Consider the following 21110-nt stretch of genomic DNA (forward strand, 5'->3'; position numbering starts at 1 on the left):
TAGCTATGGAGTGGGAGATAAAGACATTTCCTATTGGAGATACTCATGGCTAGTTCTGTGATTTGGGAAGAGAAAGATGGATTTGTGAATACAGGAAATCTTTTTTTTTCTTGTGATCAATTTTAGTAGTAGTCTCTCTTGTAGAATTTTGAATGTATATACGGAATTAAATTGATATGATCCTTCTATTGTTTTCTTACCCTCTTCCTTAATTAGTATTTAATATTCCAGAGCTCCCTGGTTCCTTATATGTGGTTGTTTTTAGAGAAGGCTGAACTACCATGTTACTGAAATTGCTAACAGTGATGTCCAGCTTGTCCTGTTCTCTTGCTTTTTCTTTAATGCACCACCCATTGAGGTTATTCTTAACCTCATCCATTCTTGCATTCTTTGCTAGGAAATTCAAAATGGGAAATGCTAAGAGTGCAGCTATCTGGCTTTGGATCTAAGCATATCCCTCCACTTTGAAAATTAAAACTTACACTGTTTGTTGCCCTCATGTTTGTAAATACATGAATATATATTTTTCCTTCATTGATTAATGTGGCTGCCTTTCACATACACAAGATTTCACAAGTTGCTTGGTAGTCAAGGCAAGGTTTCTAAGGAGGCACTCTGTACTGGACACCAGAGTATGTGGACACTGCTTTTCAATGCACATTGCTTCCTTTGACTACTAAATGCAAAACTGGGAAGAAGTCCAGAATCTTTAATAGCTGGAATATATTTCATGCTGATCCCATCTAAATTGGCATCCTCCACTGCCAAGTTCTAAAGCAATGGCTGCGATGATGATGAATTTCTCTAATGGGGTTTTTGTTCAGGGCTGCTTGATATTGGTCTTTTCAGTACTATAGGATTCAGAGAGAAGGTCTCTGCCTATGAAAGGGCCCAAGATATTGATCTTTCTGGCTGAAATGCCCTTAGAGCAGATGTGCTGATACTTTTGTAATAGGTCCTCATGTCCTTTTAAACTTTTAGGTTGTTACAGTGTGTTTCTCCCCATACTGGGTTGTGTCATCTCGCTATTGAAACTCACCACAAGGATTTCGTTAAATTCTGTGTTTTCTTCTTGGTGTCATGTCTGGTTGACTCAGGGCTTTAACCAAAATAAGTTCTTATAAGGCATTTGTAATAGAACAGAACTGTGCCACCAGTACTGTTCTGTAGAAATCAGTGTAATGTTTTTGAATGTATATGAACAGGAAGTCATGCCCTCTTTCCTGGGCATCCCATGCAGAAACATTTACACATGGAGTGGGAGGAGAGGATCTTGCTTGTGAGAGGCTGAAGCTTCCTGACACAAAAAGGGAGTTTGCAAAATACCATCTACTACGTTAGGGAATGGAGTAAGCTGAGGTAGGGAACTTCGTGTAAGAACAACAGAATCTCCGGATATTGGGATGGGAATGAGAGAAAGGGGAGAGTTGGAGAGAAAAGAGAGAGGGATATAAAAGTTCATATAAAAGGAAGAGGCAAGTGGAAGTGAAAAGAACCCAAGGAATGTCTTGGTGGAAGCATTGCTGTCTTGGACCCAGCATTGCTGGGTCTTTTTAACACAGCATTGGATTTAAGTCATGGTTATTGCAGAAAGGCAACAGCTGCTGCTTTAGTGCATGAGGCAATTGAACTATTGTAGGCACAGAAAAATAATCATAGATACAGAAGAATGCCTTCCAGAGGGACTGTCTTGCACAAGCCACTCCATTTTATGTAACAAAAGCCTGGTGACACAATGCATGGTTTAGTCATAGGAGTGCCCAGAGTGGACAAATATTGTACATCTGGAAACATTTAAACTAGTAATTATTTTCTGGAAAAATGGCAAATTACTCAAGAAAAATACAGTCCATTGTGTTGGCTTCGGCCTGTATATCTGCAGGATGTATGATTCTCCTGACTGCCTAATCATCACTTTGCTTCTCACCATTACTGTGTGGGGACAGGTGATACAGTAGTGTCAGGGCTGCTGCCATCACTGCCAGCACTCTGCATCCCACCTGGGTGTCCTGTGCTTTGAGGACATGGACATGATCCTGTGGGACTTCTCCACCTTGGTTAGACATCACCAGGAAAGTCCTGTGCCAGCTGGGGCAATCTCTCCCACCAGAGCTGAAAATATCCAACCGCAGCACAGCCTGCTCTATTGCCCACTTTCTCCCTGGGCTTCTGTCACAGCAGATTTCCTCCATTCCATTGCTACACAGAGAGAATTGCTTTGGGAAGGAGTGAGGAGCAAACCCCACTGGCAGCCTTTCCCTCTCCCCTCTGCTGCTGGAGAGGACTGGCTGGAGCAGAGGCATGGCAAGGCAGGGAGCAGAGTTTCCATGCCCTGCTGTCTGTGACTAACAGAGGATGTTTGATAGCACACATTTAGAATTGCCACAGTACAGCAGAACTCTATGATTGACGTGCTGCCCCTCAAAGGGAGCGTTGCCTGCCCTGGAGATGTGCTGCCCAGCTGCATGGGGGTCACAGGTGGAGATAGATACCTCCACAGTTGAAATTAGTTGTTGGGCAATAATTCAGGACCTGGTCTGGCTTGTAGCAGACTCTGCAGTGTCTCTGAAGAGTGACTGCCTGAGATGGAGAGCTTCAGGCCAGTATAAGAAGTCATACATGGCACCAAAATGTCAGAGCTGGTGTCTTTTCAGTCACTGGTGTGTCAGCATGCTCTAACTGCTGCATCCCACAGAAGCTCTTCAGACAATAATCACTGTGCTTGTTTGTCATTACAGAAGTAACGCTGAAGGTCCATGTAAGTGATGCCAGCACCCATCAGCCAGTAACTGAAGCCTTCATTGAGATTTTTACCAACCAGATCTCCATTGCATCTGGAACCTCAGGAGCAGATGGCACTGCCTTCCTCAAGTTTCAGTATAAGTTGGGCAATCAGCTGATAGTGACTGCTAGTAAACATGCATATGTGCCAAATTCTGCACCATGGAAACCTGTAAGATTGCCTGGTAAGAGATCTTTATTTTTCTTCTGAGGTAAGATATTGAATCTAAAGGAAGCTACACAGTTTTGTATGATGTGTTTTAATGCTTGAGGTCCTGGGTGGGAAGAGAAGTATCTGCACATTTCAAAAATAGTAACATTTCTTCCTCAATTAAACTGCAGCATCAAGGCTGAGTGGAGATTCACTCTTCTTCTTAAGGTCCTTAATACAGTGCTACATCAGTTTTCAAACACCTGTTGGTGCTCCTACAGCTCCATATGAAATAGAAATCTATTCAAGATCTTTTTCTTTATGGGAACTCTGTTTCCAAGAACCTGTTTCAGCCATTGTGGTGTATTCTTGCTTTGCTTCCTAGGTGTAGCAACAACTGTTGCACCATAGGCTGCATTGTACAAAAATGTCCTGTCTTTTAGTTCTTAGCCATGTCAATAAAATGGTTTCAATCTGCAGCTATGTTATCCACATGTAAGGATTTTTACTAACTTAATTAGCATGGCTTTGCTTCTTCCACAGGCAAACAAGTATAACAATAATACCTACATGTTAATTTTTATCAGAATGCCTCAGAACCTTATATTAGTTATACAAAAGGAAAAAATTGAGTCATGAAGCCTATTTGTGACTGCTAAAAAGAACAGATTGAGGGTGGCTTTCAAACCTTGAGATGAAAATCATATCCCAAGTTTCATCTGCCTTTCTTGTAATCCTCAGCTACAATTAGGGTCCATGTAATTCGGGAATGGTCCCAGGCTTGTATTATACCCAAATCACACCTAAATAACACACACCTCAGGTTTGATAATTAGCCTGGGCCAAAGCTAATTAAGGGAGGTTTTAAGGGCACTAATATTTAAATAGTGTATGTGTTCCCAGGGCAGTGTTGAATTCCATGCCTTGGCTCCATTTTATTTATTAATATCAACATAGCCAGAAGGGTTGCGTGACTTGCTGCAAGGTCAAGTAGCAAAATGTATTTTCAGAAGGGGAAAGGAACATGAATCTCTTCAAACCCAGAATTATGCTTTAGGCATTTCAATGTGCTCTTTACTTATCTGCTTTCACTTGCTTCAGATAAGAGAGGAGTGCCTTCTTCCACGTTTTCTGTACTGTATTCCACTGTGTTTTTCAGCTGCTTAATGGAGCTAACAGCAAAGACTAAGTCAAGCTCTTTGGGGTGTGGTGAAAGAATAAGAAGCAACTGAAAAGAGTTGCAGCCAAGAGAGTTTCAAATAAGTGAAAGGCAACAGTTCATTACAGTAGCAGCTGTCACAGCTGATCTGTGGCTGAGCAAATAATTCAGTTGTAAACAAGAAACCCAGCCAGGTTCTATAAACCAGCCCCTGGGTTGACACACAGGGACTTCAACCAATCACCAATGGACTGTGATCAAATTGCCCCACAAACTTCCTAAGCTACAGACTTCTCACTGGTCAGGAAACTGGGAGGTGTTAAGAGCAGACCAAAGAGCATTATAGACTGGGATGTTTCAAACCTGCCATATAAAGCTGGGTTCAAACAATAAAGGTCTTGCTATTGCCACAGAGACGTTGGGGGTGTGTGTCTGTCTGTCCCAACCCACCCCTCCATGATACAAGCAGCAAAATTGGAATAGGTCGTGTAGAAAGGTTGTGAAATGTCCACTTTGAAAGACATTCAGAACTCAACTGGACAACCCCTGTTAGGTGGAAGAGAAAATGTCCAGAGGTCCCTTCCAGCCATAATTGTTCTGTGACTCTGTTTAGAAATTTCCTTTGAGTTTTTTCTCTTTAAATAAGATGAAGTGCAGCTTTCTCAGCATACTTCCTGTGATTTTAAAGGATGAAAGTATGCAATAACTGTGCCTTGTGTCTTGTCCCTTTCTGACTTATACCCTAGGTCTTTTGAATGAGATGTACTCTTCCATAGCCTGGAGTCTGTTTGATTAGATTTTTGCTTGTTGTTTTTCTTAAAAACTGATTTTGAGGGAAGGGAATCAAACAGGGCATTTTTGTTTTAGTAAATCATTGAAGTTAAAGAGCAGTAATTGTATAGGTTCCACAAAGTCTTTCTTTTCATGGCTGAAACGTGAGCTTAGCTCTGAAAGCAGATTCGTTTCACCTCTGATCGTCCCCCACTGAAACTGGTAGACAGTTTGCCATTGATTTAATTGGAAGTAGAGTCCTTTACTTTGCTTCCTGTACCTTGAACTTATTCCTTTCTTTGATTAAAGAAACAAGTTATAACTTGATATGCCCTATGTAGGTTTAATAGGGTTGTTCTTTGAATTAATCCTGAAAAGGTACAGGACATACAAGTTAAGATACTTAGGCTTTTATATTTTGTATTGACTAAGACACCTATAGTCTTTAAAAAACTTTCCAAGACTGTTTGTATTTAAATGCCTATCATGCTTTTAACTAGCATAGTATAGAACTTTGGAAAAATGTGCAAATTGTTATTTTTAAGCTGGTTTGAATGATGGGGAACAGGCAGCATATCTCAATCTTGGTTCTGCAGTGTGCAGTCTGGGCACACCCATACAGCTGCATCCTCATTTCCCAGAAATGCTTGTTTGCAGTCCTAGGAGCTGTCCCCCACAGAGCAGATCCCCCACTCTGAGAAGCATTCCACCCAGGGCAGTCTTTAAGCTGCCATCCTGTGTGCTGTGGTAAATGAACTATGGCCATATTTACCTCAAATGGGAAAGTGATAACTATGAGCAGGGAGTAGGTTTGAAAGCTAAAGGGTGGTAATGTGCTGTAGCAGAACTTGGCCAAAGGATCAGGATTCCTCCATCACAGGCAATGTACATTAGTAATGGTGTTATGCTGAAAAGCTGTGCAGCCACTGAACTTGTGATTCTGTTGTAGTAGCTTCAAGGAGTAAACGTCGAGGGTTTTCTGTTCTTATAGTTTGGCAGAAATTAACTTCCCTTATATTAACGAAAATTATTGCTACCTCTTTGTTGCTTAAGCAGAAGGATTATTTATTTACATAGTGATAAATGGTAGGAGGAAAAGATTTAAGATCTCTTCTTCCATTAAAATATTTATCATCAGTGCCGTGACTCCACTTATTAACAGTTCATAAATTTAACATCACTTGAGTTGTTGAAGTTTTCATGATGGAAGATGTGTTCATCTGTCTGCTCTTAACTACGCTTAGATTTTTCTTTGTAAAAAATTTGGAAGAAAACATTTGTGACCGGTAATCCTTATTTAAAAGGACACTTCTTTTGGAGCAGTGTATGCAATAAAGAGAGGGAGCTGCTGAGACAGTACAGTTCAGAATTCCTTGGTAGAGGCAGTGTCATGGTTTTACTCCAGTCATCAACTAAGTACCACCCATCTGCTTCCTCCTCCCCAGCCTCCGTGGGGTGGGGAGGAGGATCATAAAAAGCTAAAAACTGTGGGTTGAGATAAGAACAGTGCAATAATTGAAATAAAGTAAAATTTTATCATAATAATAAGAAGAATGAGACTTACCAAAAAGAGTGGGAAGTAAAACCCAGTTAAAGCAAGTAATGCACAATACAATTGCCCAGCCCATCCCTGAGCAGCAGTTGACCCCTGCCAGACAACTCCCCCCAGTTTATATACAGGCCATGACATTCTATGGTATGAAATTTCCCTTTGCCTAGTCTGGGTCAACTGCTCTAGCTGTGCTCCCTCCCAGCTTCTCCTGAAGCTTCTCACTGACAATGTATGGAAAACTGCAAAGTCCTTGACTGAGGGCAAGCACTACCCAGCAGCACCCACACCATCAGTGTGTTATTGACATTATCACACCATCAGTGTGTTATTGACATTATTGTCATCCTGAAGCCAAAATACTGCCCTGTACCAGCAGCAGAGAGCAAAACAGCTGCATCCTGGCTGAAACCAGGACAGTCAGTCAAAGAAAACTGTGGTATTCACTATGGTGAAGCACAGTTTTAGGAGCAGAGGATGATGGTTATGGTGTTTCTGGGAGGGCAGAGCTCATCTGGAATTGTTTACCTGTAAAATAAGGTTAAAAACTGGGAAAGCAGACTATAGTGTTTCAGGACTTGTCCTTGGCATAGCCATTCAGGGAAATGTGTGTCCAACTCTACATCCATGCTTCAAGAAGAATGTTTAAAACTGTGGACTTTTATCAGGGGTGATAAAAGATTGGAAAATGCAGTTTACAGGGAAAGACTTGGAAGGGCTTAATTTATTTTGTTCATTAGCAAGAAAGTTCATGGGGTAATTTGATCATAGTCCATCAATACCCTCATAGAGAACAGGAAACGGGTAAGAGAGAATTCTTCTGTCTAGCAGGCCTGTATAAAAAGAAGATCAAATGGCTGGAAATCGAACCTCTATAAATTTTGATGGGTAAAGAAGCACATTGTTTAACTGCCCTCATAATTATTTATTAGAACAGTGATGCTGTGGTGTGTTCTTCACACTGGACACTGTAAAATAAAACTGGAGTTTTTCTATAACATGTTTTCAAGTTTTGGTACAGCTATTGAATCTGCAGCAATAATTCAGGGAAGGCTGTAGTTATACAGGAATAAGGCTGGATCATCACTGTCATCCTTGTGGCCTTAAAAGCTGTGTCTTTCTGTCATTGTCATGCTGAGAAAGGATTGTGCAGAAAAGCCCAAGGGAAGTTTAGAGGTTATATATTCGTTATAGTCTGGCACATATGGAAGAAGATGTTGGCATGGTTGATTGTATTGAGCTCCCCAGGGTGTCTAAATTATATTAGCTTTCTTCATACAAATTAAGTTATTGGAGTAAAGACAAATTTTGTAATTGTGTGGCCTTAGTGCTACTTGCACTAGGCTTTCTTACTTATATTGCCTAATGTGTAGATCTGTTTTACATTTGGGCATTGGAAAGAAAATGCCTGGCTGTACTTGCAATAACATTATATGTAATTTTTTTTTAATGTTTATTTATATCATTAAGACCATTTTTTAGATGGAAGTTATTTTCATGGTGTTTCTTGTTTTTTCTCCTTTCTCTTTTACTTCTCCCAAACACTAACATTTCTGATCTTTAAAAGAATATATTTCTTAAAGCAGAAATAGTGTAGTCTTCCTATTGGTAGCTAACATCTGTATGGTCTCTTGTATTAATTAATGTGTATTAATTAAGAGGAAATTCATAAAATTCCAGAAAATCAGAAGAGTTTGTGTTGTTCTTCTGTTGACTATTTCTGAGAATGCTTTTCCTCAGCTTGCATTTACTTCAGACTAGGATGAGTACTCTCCAGGTATGGGATGCTGCCCAGTTATTACTAGTTATTAATAGTAACAAGTTATTGCCAAAAATAACCAGTCTGCATTAGTCTTCTCTTCTTCCATCTTTGAAAGCCACATGCGGACTGCAGGCAGTCGTGCTCCTTACTGTTTTCATAGCTGCAGGAGGCAGGTGGGCTCTGTGGCTAATTCCTCCCATATTTTGGGTCTTCTGGGACTGAAGAACTTGGCATGAAATTATATCGTGTTTTTCACCCTGCAAAGATGTGTGTGCATACGGACACAGCCCCCTGCAAGGAGTGTCAGTACCCAGTGGGAAGGGAGGTCCTTGCAGGTAGACTTCTTGCAGCAAATACCATTTATCTGTCCCCTTTCACACCACTGGTAGGATGACAGTAGTTCTGCTATAAATAGCACTTCCCTGGTGTAGGTGGTGACTCAGTACATGCTGCATTTTAAAGCAAATTGTTCTGACTTAATCATCATACTTTGCCTTTCTGTATAACTTACGTAAGCATCTCAAAGTACTTTAAACTTAAATTTCATTAAAATATTCCTGAGGTAAGAAGTATAGCTGTTGCACAGAAAAAATAACTCAGCCAGACTGAGTTAGCATTTCAGTTCTCTTTATGTATTTCTTGTCTTTCTGTGGAGCTGGGAATTGCTTCATGTAAGGCATGAAACCCTGCTTTACACTGCACTGTCCAGTGCTTTGAGCTACCATGTGTGACGTGCAGGAGTCAAAGCATAGAACATTTTGTTTAGTTCAGTAGTTACTCTGGCAATTTAACTGTTTGGTTCAGAAAATGCATGTGGTTTCTGTCATGTATACAGTATGATTTTTTAATAGTTTGGGTGGCCTGCTTTTGCAAAAACGTGAAGAAAGTAAGCGCTGTTGTTATTGGATTATGTTATAAGAATTTAAATATGTGCCACTTAAACCACTTCTCTCCCACAGTGTTCTCCTCACTGAGCCTTGGCCTTCTTCCTGAACGCTCAGCTACTCTGATGGTCTATGATGATGTAGTCCAGATAGTCTCAGGATTTCAAGGTATGCTGGCTTTGGGAAGTCAGGATTGAAATTTGAGGGACACTAAAGAAAAAGTCTGACAGCCCAGTGCTTTCTGAACTCTGTCCTGTGAGTGAGACTCGTATTCTGTGGGGAGTTCTGAGTTCCCTGAGGAATGCTTCTCTGTGGGATTGTTTTACCAAATTAATAGCTGAATTCACCCCTGACTGCTGTGACTAGGGAATTCAAGTTACATGGTAATAAATGAGTTTGGACTTTATTGTGCCATTTGAGAGCTAGAGATTAAATTTCTTACACTATCTGTTGGATGTTTTTTCATCTAGCCTCATTTAACCATCCTTGAAGGAGACATTTTCTGGTGTTCTTAATGTCTGAGATTTTCTCTGGCTTTATTTTTGTTCTTGCTCCATAGTGTGAATGACTTAGATGTTTAGGGCATAGAAAAACTGAAAATTTCTTGTATCTGCATTGTTGTATACCCTGTATAAACTTGCTTTTCCTGTGAACTCCTTGTCAGGCTGCCTGCAAACCCAAGTCCTACACATTAAAACCCACTGTATTAAAAAAATACAGTTTAAATAACCTTTATGTAAGGCCAAACACAGATTTAAAGTAACTGCAGTATCAGTTAGAGGAACAGTGTTTTCTGAACTGCACAGTGAAGAATAAAATGTTCATTTGACTTAGGGTCTGACATAAATTAGTCCAACTTATGTGCTGGCTGAGGTAAGTCTGTTAATAAAAGAACAGGGGATTTTAAAGATGCTTTGAGGCAGAACATGGGCATATCCTTTCTCTGGGCACTCTTATTGTGCATAAATGGTGTCTTATTCACAATAAGTCTTATGCTTGCCATCATTTTAAACTCTACTGTATAGTTCATAAACAAGGAAATAGTGCCCTCAATAGTATTCCAAGATAACCTTGTTTTATCTGAGAGAATGTAATACAATTATGCCTTCCTGACATATTTTTTAGTTAGAAGCCATCCGGCACAATAGGCTTTTCATTAGTGATAGCACTAGATAGGGCTGGAGCTGAAAATGCATTAAACAAATTAGGTAGCTGATTGAATGCTCAGAGGGAGCTGGAGAGAGCTGCTGTATATATATTCTGCAGTTTGAGAGCTGGACATTGTCTAATGGGGTGAATTAGATGGATGGTGAACTGTGTAAAACACAGGGGATTCCATTAGGCAAGACATGAAACATTGTTTACCAACAGTATTCCATTGTCATGCTGTATTAAATACTCTTATTCTTATGCAAATGTGCTAATATTATGCAATTAACTGAAAAAGAAAAGTATTTTCATGTTCACAGCTTCCTTCAAAAAAACAGGGGATGCTAAAGGACTAGAGGGACATTTAACAGCTGAGTGAGACTCATACATATTTTCAACATAATCTTCTTTTCCTTCAGTGAATTGGTCCAATGTGTTAACAATATATGTGAATTAGAATAATTTAACTTCTTCTTCTGGGATAGCAGAAAAAAAAGCATAAAGGAAGAAAGGGGTACCTGGAGTATGCTTAGGATTTGAACTTGCAGTCTTGCCCAGTAAAATCTATTTTATGGGTCCAGTCCTCATTTCTTTTCTTGGGACTTCTCTTGTGATGAAGCCTAAAAGAAAGACAGCCTAGACATTGTTCCAGTATTTGAATGGAGCCTCTCTAGTCTCCATCCAAAATCCTTGTGACCTAGTTTTTCTCTGTTATTTCTCTAATTTACTTCCCAGTAACCTCACACTGTTTCAAAAGAGCTGATCAGGAGTTACCTTAGTGCAAAAATGAGAGCAAACCAGAACTCATTAAACCAGGAACAGAGTGGGAACACTGGTGTTTGAAGCACCAGTCAAAGGGAAAGAAAGGCCTGTCTTGGTACACTAAGTTACCAATTGCATTTGAATAATTAATCAAGCAAGTGATGTATTATGCAGTTGAGAAGTTTGTCTGAGTTGATGCAGGCAGCTTCATTTTCAGGATGGCATTACAATCCACTGTCAGTAACTGTGAGGGATGGGGCTTGCCAGCCCCTGGGTCACTGCAGTTATTTAATGCCAGCACAGTGATGGCAGGATTTCAGTGTGTACTGAATGGGAGCTGTATGGGGACTCTGTCTGTCTCTGACCCATGAGCAATCAGAGCATGAACTGCTGCCACTTCAGATGTTACTGCACATGGATTAAACCTCATGTGCTGGTGTGGTGCCACATGTCACATATGCAGGGTGACAAGAGGTGCCTCACAGGGACTCCTTGAGGTTACTTGCTCAGGAGTGTACTGGAAAACTGGAGGTGACAGCATTTAAATCTGGCCGATGTGTTGATGAGAGGCTGTTTGAAGAAGGTAAGATCAGTGCCCAACAGTCTTTACCTCACAGCACACATCATGTGGGAAGAGCTCACATGCACATTTTACACTCGAATGTGTTTGGGTTTTGTAAGTAAAAACTGGATTTTATAAGTAAAAAGTAGGTATCTTCAGTAATAGAAACAATAATACTAATAACCCACTCCCAGTGATAAATGATGACTTGTTGAAAAATTCTCTTAAGAGTCTGGTCAGCACAAGTTTCTACCACTTCCAGTTCCCTTAATAAATCTGTACCCAGACATATACCCCAAAATCCACTATGGCCTCTGTTAAAGGAGAGCATTGAATTATCTTCCAGCAAGGTGGTGACAGAAGGTGAAAGAAAGCCTTGGTAGCTGCTTCCCTCACAAGCCTTTCTCTGGAAGCTCTCAGTCTGCTGCCCCTTTGGAGTCTCTTGCCAGATGTGGGAGACCCAACTGAGGAATTGAGGGGAGAGTCAGGGTGACTGGCAGGTTTTTGGTGAACATCAATATGGAAGAATTAGTTTTTCTTGGGTGTGAATTAACTACTCTACACTGATTTATTAAATGTCTGGGTATGCACTGTCGCAGAGGAGGCTGTTTCTTCACCCTCAAACTTATAGCTGAGTTCATTATTGTGCAGGTTTTCTGCCAGGTTTTGGGCTCAGCCATAAGAACGCTTTGTACTGCTTGTAGGACTGAAGGAACTGAGGTTGGCTTTCTGAGTCCTCCTTATCAAGTTAAAATTTGGCAGCTCATGGCTCTCTCAGTGCTAAAATCTATCGTTTTTTTTAAATAGAAAACCCATAAACTACTGTATTGCAGACTCAACAATAGTTACTTGCTTTCTAATTTTTGCTTAGTTTGTATCTTTGGAAAGAAAACACCAGTTCTTGGCAACTTGGATAGAGATTTTACATTGAACTAGTGGTGATAATCCTAAGGCCAGTTTCTTTGTTGTGGGTATTTTTCCCTGTGTTTTTACTGTGGATATGTATATCCATGGGCTGCAGGAGCCCACTCAGCTGTGCAGTCAGAGGGTTCCAAAGTGCCTGAGCACATCAGTCCCTGAGGCACAGCAACTGCTACTTGCACAGCACACAGGAGATAAATCCTGCCTGAGTTTGTTGCAGTCAATTCATTAATCTTTTATATAGTTTACTATTAAGGCTTAGAAATCAGATAAGGAAGATTTTTTCCCATTTTCCCACACAGGTGTTTAATGACTATTTTAAACATTTAAGGTTACTGCCAGTCTTGAGAGCCTGCTGTAAATACTAAAAGGCTCCAGAAATTAAAAAATAAAAGCAATTTAATAGCTTTTTCTTGCAGAATTACCAAAGAAATGACAATAAAAAACAATCAGCTCTTTGGAGGTGCTTACTCCTGTACACAGGCATTTTTCTTAGCCAAAACAACATTTTGTTCTGTTGAGTTTTGTCTTCTCACAGCTAGAGCTCTTGCTGGAAAATTATGCAAGAAAGATTCCAGTCTCTAGGTTAATGACACTGGCAGTTACAAAGCTTAGGAGGAATCAAGCTCGTTATTCTTTCTCACAGTGAAGCTACATGCAGCCTAAAAGTGCTGCCAGAGACTAATGGGGGAAAAGATGCAAAATTGTTTTGAGTTGACATCTTTGAATCACATAGTCCAATGTGAATTACGAAGAAAACTGCTTGCCTCTTGATTTTGTGCTGTGTGGGAAGTGTTCTGTGTGTATTCAAAATGAGCTCTGGAGAATACAATAGCTTTTGATTTAAAAATTAATTTGCATGTTGTGCACACAAACTTGCAGATGGAGTCTTGCTGTGTGTTGCTAAACAGTATTAATGGTGAGTATCCTTTGAAAAAGACTATTGACTTTATAAGCTGGGATTTAAATGAGACATGAAATGCCATAGGACATGAAACAGTCTTAAATCACGTTGCAGCAAAGACCCTTCAATTAACACCTAGGGAGCTTGAAAGAAATGCTAACACTGTACAAAGCAGAGAAAAAGAGAGAAATCTTACATGCCAAGTAATCTGGTTCTATTTAGATGTGTTCTTTGCATATGGGAAAATATGGAAAATCTTTTCACCCAAGGTTTGTCAAGTGAATCTTTTCATTCAGTGATTTCAGTATTGACCAGTCTCAGTTCTAGAGTTAGTTTTCATGGCCAAAGCTTTACAGAAGTTACATAACTTAACTGAGACTACAGGTAGAACTGTCTCTTAGAAAATAATTTTGAAAAGTATGAACTACTTTTATCTTGCTATTTCGGGGAAAAGAAAATTTGAACAAATATGGTGAGCTGGATGCTTTCCTAAGCTTTTGCATACCCTACCTCTGAACTTACTTTTAATTTCAGTTATACTAATTAAAAGAGGCATGCAATGGGAGTGGAGGTGGAACAACATTGCCAGAAAAGCTTCTGACAGTAGGTGCCTCCAAATTTTGCTCTGGAATACCTGTGGAGAAACAGTGGCAACTGCAAAATAAATGTGAAAGTACTGTTTTTCCATTTTCCATAATAGCCTTCTGATGTCTCTGTCCTTCTCAAGCTACTGAAATTTATAATGAAAAAAATGTAACATTGCTTCCATGAATATGAACACCTAAACATTCTGCCCACCTTGGATATAAAGTAATTTTTAATATTTTTAGGTGCCCGGACTCAGCCACAAGTTCACTTTCAGAGAAGATCTGTGAAATTGCCAGAGAACACTAGCTACAGTGATTTGACAGCATATCTGACTGCAGCCAGTTCACCCTGGGAAGTGGACAGTTTCCCTTATTTGCAGGGATTAGATGGAAATGGAACAGGTAACTCACTACTTTGCTTTTGCTCTGATTTCATATTGGTCCAGGGCTTGACTTTTGAGCCTATATTTTTTTCCATTCCCCATTCCAGCAAACATTCTTTCAAGTTTGGGTGACATGACATTTTTAACTGCCCTACCACTATGCTGTTCTAATGAGCAAGAGGGCAAGGTCTCCTACCCCTTAAATGGGGCCACTGAATAGCAAAGATGAAAACTCCTTGGCCTTGGGAGATCAGAGAAGTTGGTCACACTTTTAGTTCAGAGCTGAGTGTCCAAATTCACTGCATGTGCACATAAAAGAAGGAAATTAATGTGAAGGAACAAGAGAGAATTTAACCTGAAGATGCAATAAAATTCTTAATCTTTTTTTTCTAAAAATAAATAAAATGCCTACATATCAAGAATTTAATACTGTGTTGTTTCAATGACTTTGTGGATACTTTTGAATATAGCCAAAATGTGGAAATTCGTCTAGCACCAAAGAGAAGACAATGAATATTCATAGCAGAAACACAATCACTGTTAAATTCAAAGTTGTAATACATTTTTATGACTGCAACTGCCTGCTAGTTTTTTCCAATTTTCATTCAGTCTTCAGTGAAATAATTTGCGTTTCATAGGAAAGAAAAGAATAGCAGAAAAAAACAGGAGCCTTCAAATTCTTAAAAGGCTGGTGTGAAAAGGAGAGTAATTTATTTTCTGTGCCTGTAATGGGTTAGAAAGATATCAGTGGCCATGCAGGGTAGCAAGAGAGATTCAGACTAGTGATTAGGAGAACTTTGCTATGGTGAGGATAGTTTAAGCTGTAGAATTACTTGTTTGAGGTGCTGGACAGAGTTAGACAGTCACCTGTGAGGATGGCAGAGTCATAGCTGAGCCTGCTTTGAAGCAGCCTGAATATCCCCTTGAGGTCTCTCCCTGCTGTTTCTCAGGATGCATTTACTTGTGATGTGTTGATCTAAGTGACTTTGAATGCTAGGTCATGTGTGTAAACGGTAGCTTGCTGGCTTCCCCCCTCCTCCCTTTGTACAAATCTGCACATCTCCTTTTCTATTACAACAAGAAATGTCTGCAACCTTACTCCAATCCTTCTGTCTGCTCCAGTGAGTACATCTTATCCTATCTCATTCTACCTCCCTGTCATTTTCCTATTCTCATCTTCAACCTTCAGTTTTATCTGACTTTTCATACTCAGACATGACCAAAACCTCTTTATCTTTTTTAAAATTAAGGAATGCATTTGATCTCCCTCATTTGTCTACTTCCTCATCTCCTTTCTTTTTATCTGTGAACCAACTGAACAAACTGCTGGCAATGTGTGTGAGATTCCTCTTTCCTAAGTACTCAGCAACCCAACTTCCCATTCTTGCATTTATTTAGTGATCACAGGTCTTGCCAAGGCTTCAGATGATCCCATCTCATGGGAACTGCACAAGCAGGGTATTGTCTTTCTCCTGTTTTACCTCCTAGCCCCCTATAAAGCAGATTAATGCAGCCTTAGGTTTTAGTCTTCTGTATTCTTGCATAAACATAAACTTTTCTGCTTGAGCACAGGGACCCTGGATTTGATTTTTAGTTTTCAGGTAAAACTGTGATGTAAAAGACCAAAATGTCTGGCAAAGAAATGATTAAGAGACTGAGAAGAGCCTTGTTTTCTGAATACCGTGGTATTCAACGTGGTGTAAAACAGACTGCAAATACAATGGATTTTATTATGCAGTATAGTAGAAATGAAATGTCCTCTGTCACTAGTAGAAGCCTCTCCTGATGTGGAAACATGAGACTTTAAAATCCTGAAATTGAATTGACATCCCTTTCTACATCTGCAAGTGACTTAGTGAAGACTTGGCCTGGAAAACTTTTGAAAGCATAAAAAATGAGGTCAACACCTGCTGGAGATTTTTTAATATTTTTGTTATCAAGAGAAAAAGAATATTTACAAATTTTAGAATTCTAAAAAAACTTAGCATTGATTTGCATGGGAAATTTTGGAATTCTGCAGATACTGTCTCTTCGCTCTCTCCCTCTTCTCTTTCCCCACAATTACTTATCTGTTTTTCCACAGTTTATTTACATGTCTGTAGCATTTTGGTGAGGTCTTTCCATTTAGGTCCCTCAGTATTTGTCCAGAGTGGCTTTTATAGTAGTTTTAGCTAAAACCTTTTCTCTATGAGTTCAGCATTTTTCATAAAATCCCAACTGGGTGTTGAATTAGTAATACAGAGCAGTGAAAATTCATTGCATGAATCAGCATGTTGTAAACATAAAAATTGGAAGAATTTCACTGCAAGTAGTGACAAGCCTGAATAGGTTAGGTTATTGTTCATATTAATCACCAGTTAAAAAGCAGGTGATTGGGTTAACCCAACTAAACAAAACTTTCCATCATCTGCCTCAATGGACCAAGCTGGCTGATAACCATTACTCCTCTTGCTTTTTGTGGCTGCTTGTTTCTTTATAAAGAGTCATGTCTGAACTGACAGTGAATTATATCTGATTCTTTTTAAAGCTCTTTACAGGTCACCAGATGTCAAAAATGACAAGAAATAAATGAAAGCTGACATTTATCGAAGTCCATTCCCATTTAATCTGTGTGTGTGCTTATCAGTTTTATAGCATGCAAGAGTTTTATAGGCATTGATTTTAATTTGCCTGCACAACAAAAAAGAGAAACACTTTATCTTTTTAATAAGCATTAACATACTGTACAAGGTGGCAAACTGGAAAATTATTTCTTCTTGCTAGAGGTCAGTGAATTTCAGAAATTTTTTCCTCTTCTAATATAAATTGTTCAGTCCAGTGCTCAGCAAAGTATTAATGCATCTTAATTAAAAACTGTGTTTCACCATCTGAATGCTTTTTCTGGGACCGAAAAGTAATTTTTACAGATATATGCTATATCAAGACAGTAATAAAAAAAATTCAAAACTTTCAATATATAAAAAGATGCAAACTATAAAACATTATTTAATCCTTTATATGAATCTAAAATCTGAAGTTATAAAATTTTTCATTTGGAATTTGTATACACAAGAGTATCATCTGGACACAGTACTTGGCAAGGGGAATTTCTCTAATACCAGCCTGAGAACATTAGGGGCCTAAGTCCTGGGGTAAGGCATCAATCTGACAGAAGTTATAGGTGCATGGCAGAGGCAGTGTAGTGAATGATCAGAAGTAAAGAAACAACTTTTCCCTCACCAATTCCTTCCTCTGTCTTGCTGTTTTGTATTCTAAAGTGTTAAGGGAACATTACTGTTTATCATTGGAGTCTGTATTTACAGATGCATGGGTATGCATCCTAGCTGAATTTTCAAAGCTTGTCTGTTTTTAATCTGCTAGCTCTGTGTCTCTCCTACATGGCCACCTTCAGAGTATCTGCTTTCTCAATACTTTAATCCCTCTGTGAGGTCAGCATCTGCCCCTCTGTTCACAGTGAAGGCAGCGTGTGTGTCCCTTGACACCCACCTGGAAATCTGGGCAAATCTGCATCAGACTAGATGCTTTCATAAATGAACCACATGCAACATTACTTCTGGTTATTTTCCATTTCTTCAGTTTGGCAGTCTTGCAAAATCCAAGGAATTTAAAATTCAACAAAGTTTTGTCACCTTTTTTCCCCTTCCCTTTATCACTTCCCAACCCATTTCCAGGTGATGTCTTTATTTGGTGAGCTGTTACTCAGAGACATCAAATTTAATAAAGGCCATTCCTCAAGATTTAACCAGAGTTATGAGAAATGATAAAGGTCTCAATGCTTTCCCACCATTCCCTCAAATATACTCATTCCTATTGAAACCTGTTGGCAGGATACCTGAGGAGACCCAAAGGCCATGTGATGGGTGTGAATATGCCCTCACAGCAGTGTGCAGCCTAAGGCACCAGGCTTAGCCCCTTGCAAAACTGGAAGCTCCATCTCTTCCAATTTGAGCTACTCTTGCTATTGCTTTGAGCTCCAGATCTCGGTTTTAAAATTCAAGAGGATTTTTTTCACCTGTGTATATATATCTGTGATATTTATCCCTGTCATTGATTCATTTGATTAAATCATTGAAGGATTATAATGCTATTTATAATGTTATAAAGTTTCTAAAAAAGAAGTATGTTGTCATGAAATAACGTTCATTGGCATTCAGTTTAAACATAAAGACTACATGCTAATAATCCATTCAGCATGGTTCTTTTCAGTGAAAGGCCAAAGGAAATGCAACTTGGCATTCTTAAACATGTGACTGATCATTTGTGAGGTGCCACTGGTTATTTTGGTGTTTGTTAGTTAACAATATGGGCATTTGAGGTCACAATAAAGACTTGTATTTTTTTTTTTTTTTTGCCATGAAACTGTGTTGCTCATACAGATTTATTTAAGACGAATTAACATGAAAAAATACATGCAGGAGATTTTTATACTGTAGTTTTTTTGTCTTCATGTTTTTCCAAAATTAGGTGAAAAATAGACCATATACATTTTTCTTCAATTTTGTGCCTTGGGTTTGGTCTTTTCGGCAGGGGGAGGGTTGTTGGTTGGCTGGTTGGTTGGTTGGTTGGTTGGTTGGTTGGTTGGTTTAAAGTCCTTTTGCAAGGCAGGGAGGAAATTGCTGCTCCCATCCCTTGAGAATTAAGCACACGGGTGTCCCTTGTGTGCTGTGCCTGCTGTAGTGACAGTGTTCATTCACTCTTTTGTCAGGAAACAGCACCAGGTATGACCTCACCCCTGTCACTGCCGTCAGCGTCCACCTCCTGAGCAGCGATGGCAGCCCCGTCCCCGTCAACGGCCCCATCTACGTAACAGTGCCTCTGCCAGCAAACAGCAACCTGAAACACAATGCACACGTTCCAGCATGGAGGTTTGACCAAAAATTTGGTAGGTAGCGTCTCATTGTGGCTCCCTAGATGGCTTTAGTTTTCTGTCTAAAAGAAAAAACAATTTGTGGTATTCACATGCCCTCTGAACAGAGAGAAGCTGTGAGACAAGCAGAGAAAAAGGGAAACACAATTCTTATCTTGCTTGCTGTGCCTGTGTTGTGCTAAAGTAGAATGCAATATGGAGATTGTTTACCCAAAGTGAGGATGTTTTGTTCCCTTGGCCTGTCAGAGCCAAGAAGTGTGTGTGTGTGTGTGTGTCAGACTGTCACAGGACGGTCAGGAGAGAATCAGAGATGAGTGGGGTGTGAGCAGTTGTGAGCAAGAGTGAGTGCAGGGCAGATTCAGTTTAGATACAATGTGCATAGTATGGTATAATAAAGTAATTCTTTAGCCATCTGATGGTGGAGTCAGATGCATCTTTCTCTCCCCCCTTTGTCCGAGTTGCCTTTGATTTACAATAACAATTGAGTTTTACTGATCAAGTAATATATGGTATATATGCAAATATACTTAGCATTGTGTTCCAATTTTAACCAAAAGTTTTTGTAAATGTACCATTTTTCAATTAATAAATATTTTATTTAAAAACTTGAGAGAACTGCATTTCTCCCATAGACTGAGAAGAGAGACATATTCACTACAGCATTGAATTGGAAGTGTGTAGAAATGGAAACTTGCCTTATCTTTGCCAGCAGCCAGCTGTCTGACCTTGGGTCCTCCTCTTGGCTCAGGCTCTGTTTCCTGCCTGCCAGATAGGAAATATAGTACTGACTTCTTTTTAAATCACTGAGATTTTCTAATACTGTCAGGAAAATACATGTAAATTATTTAAATTAATTTTTAAAAAGAAAAACTAATGAAATATTTTGAAAGGACAGAATGACTAATTAATAAAATTTGTACAATGCACTCAAACTTTTGTATTACAAAATAGTGTTTGCCATTGTGAACAAGGGTTTTCCCAGAAATACATGTTTTAGGCTCTTTTTAAAATTTATTTTCTTTATTTTGTTGCTAGCTGGTACACTGTACTGGCCTTCTTTACAGCTTCAGATTTTAAAGGGCAAAGGAGTGCCTAAGTCTTGTCTTGGTGATCCCCCTTCAGTTACTGTACTGTGCCTTCTGAAGAATGTACCAGATGGTTATTAGGAAAAAGGAGAATGGAAGGTGAGAAAGGTAGATGCTGAGACAAAAAGGAGCCAAAAATATGGGTCTGTATGGACAATCGGGGGGTTTGTCCTGCAGGCAAATGTTTTGAGCCAGCTGATGATCACATCTAGAACAGGCATGAAAGCAGCATGTTGGAGGAAGGGAGGAAGAGAGAGGTGAAGGGAGAAATAATGGTTTTGTCTGTTACCTTCCTCTCTTTGTTGAAAAAAGAGGATGTATTTTCAAACAGCATGCCTATGAATCTTCTGTCAGAAGTTGCCTGTATTAGAGGGTAAATCAGTATGTTTTAGTGAAGAGTAAATTTGAATATGATATAAAGTAGAATAGCAGAAAAAGAGTGCAATGAATGGATTTGGCTTTTCCCTTAACTGTGGAAATTACACTTCTCTTGTGCTGACCTGGCAATAAATTTCACTACATTTTTCCTGAAATTGAATAATTCTTATGGAAACTGTTTTGTTTTCCCTTGTTAAAAAAAAACAAAGCAGAGAAGATTAAGTTTACTTTCCCCATAAGAAGCAGTCCTTCCCCAGTCCTTCCTGTCAGCTGTGCTAGAGCTGCAGCCTGCCTCATTGCTAGTTACTCATTGAAGGTAAATGGTTCTGATTTTGATTATGTAGCTTTCTCATTTGTGGCCAAATTCCCATGTCCCTGCAGGGAGGCCACAGAAGCTCTCTCTCAGTATGGAATATGGTTTTTAATTTTGCATATAAAGAGTTAGTTACCCTATT

At 39.3% G+C, this 21110-nt stretch overlaps 1 protein-coding gene across 1 annotated transcript in view; it reads left to right on the forward strand.

Annotated features, from left to right (window-relative positions):
- FAM171A1 (family with sequence similarity 171 member A1) overlaps positions 1-21110 on the forward strand; it is an 86039-nt gene that overhangs the window by 46926 nt on the left and 18003 nt on the right. The window contains exons 2-5 of the mRNA XM_063150650.1: positions 2739-2966; positions 9133-9225; positions 14186-14344; positions 19031-19207. Coding sequence (XP_063006720.1) covers positions 2739-2966; positions 9133-9225; positions 14186-14344; positions 19031-19207 — 657 coding nt within the window. The remainder of the gene's footprint in view (positions 1-2738; positions 2967-9132; positions 9226-14185; positions 14345-19030; positions 19208-21110) is intronic.

The sequence above is a fragment of the Melospiza melodia genome, chromosome 1 (genome assembly GCF_035770615.1).
Source record: "Melospiza melodia melodia isolate bMelMel2 chromosome 1, bMelMel2.pri, whole genome shotgun sequence".
NCBI classification, from domain to species: Eukaryota; Metazoa; Chordata; class Aves; order Passeriformes; family Passerellidae; genus Melospiza; species Melospiza melodia.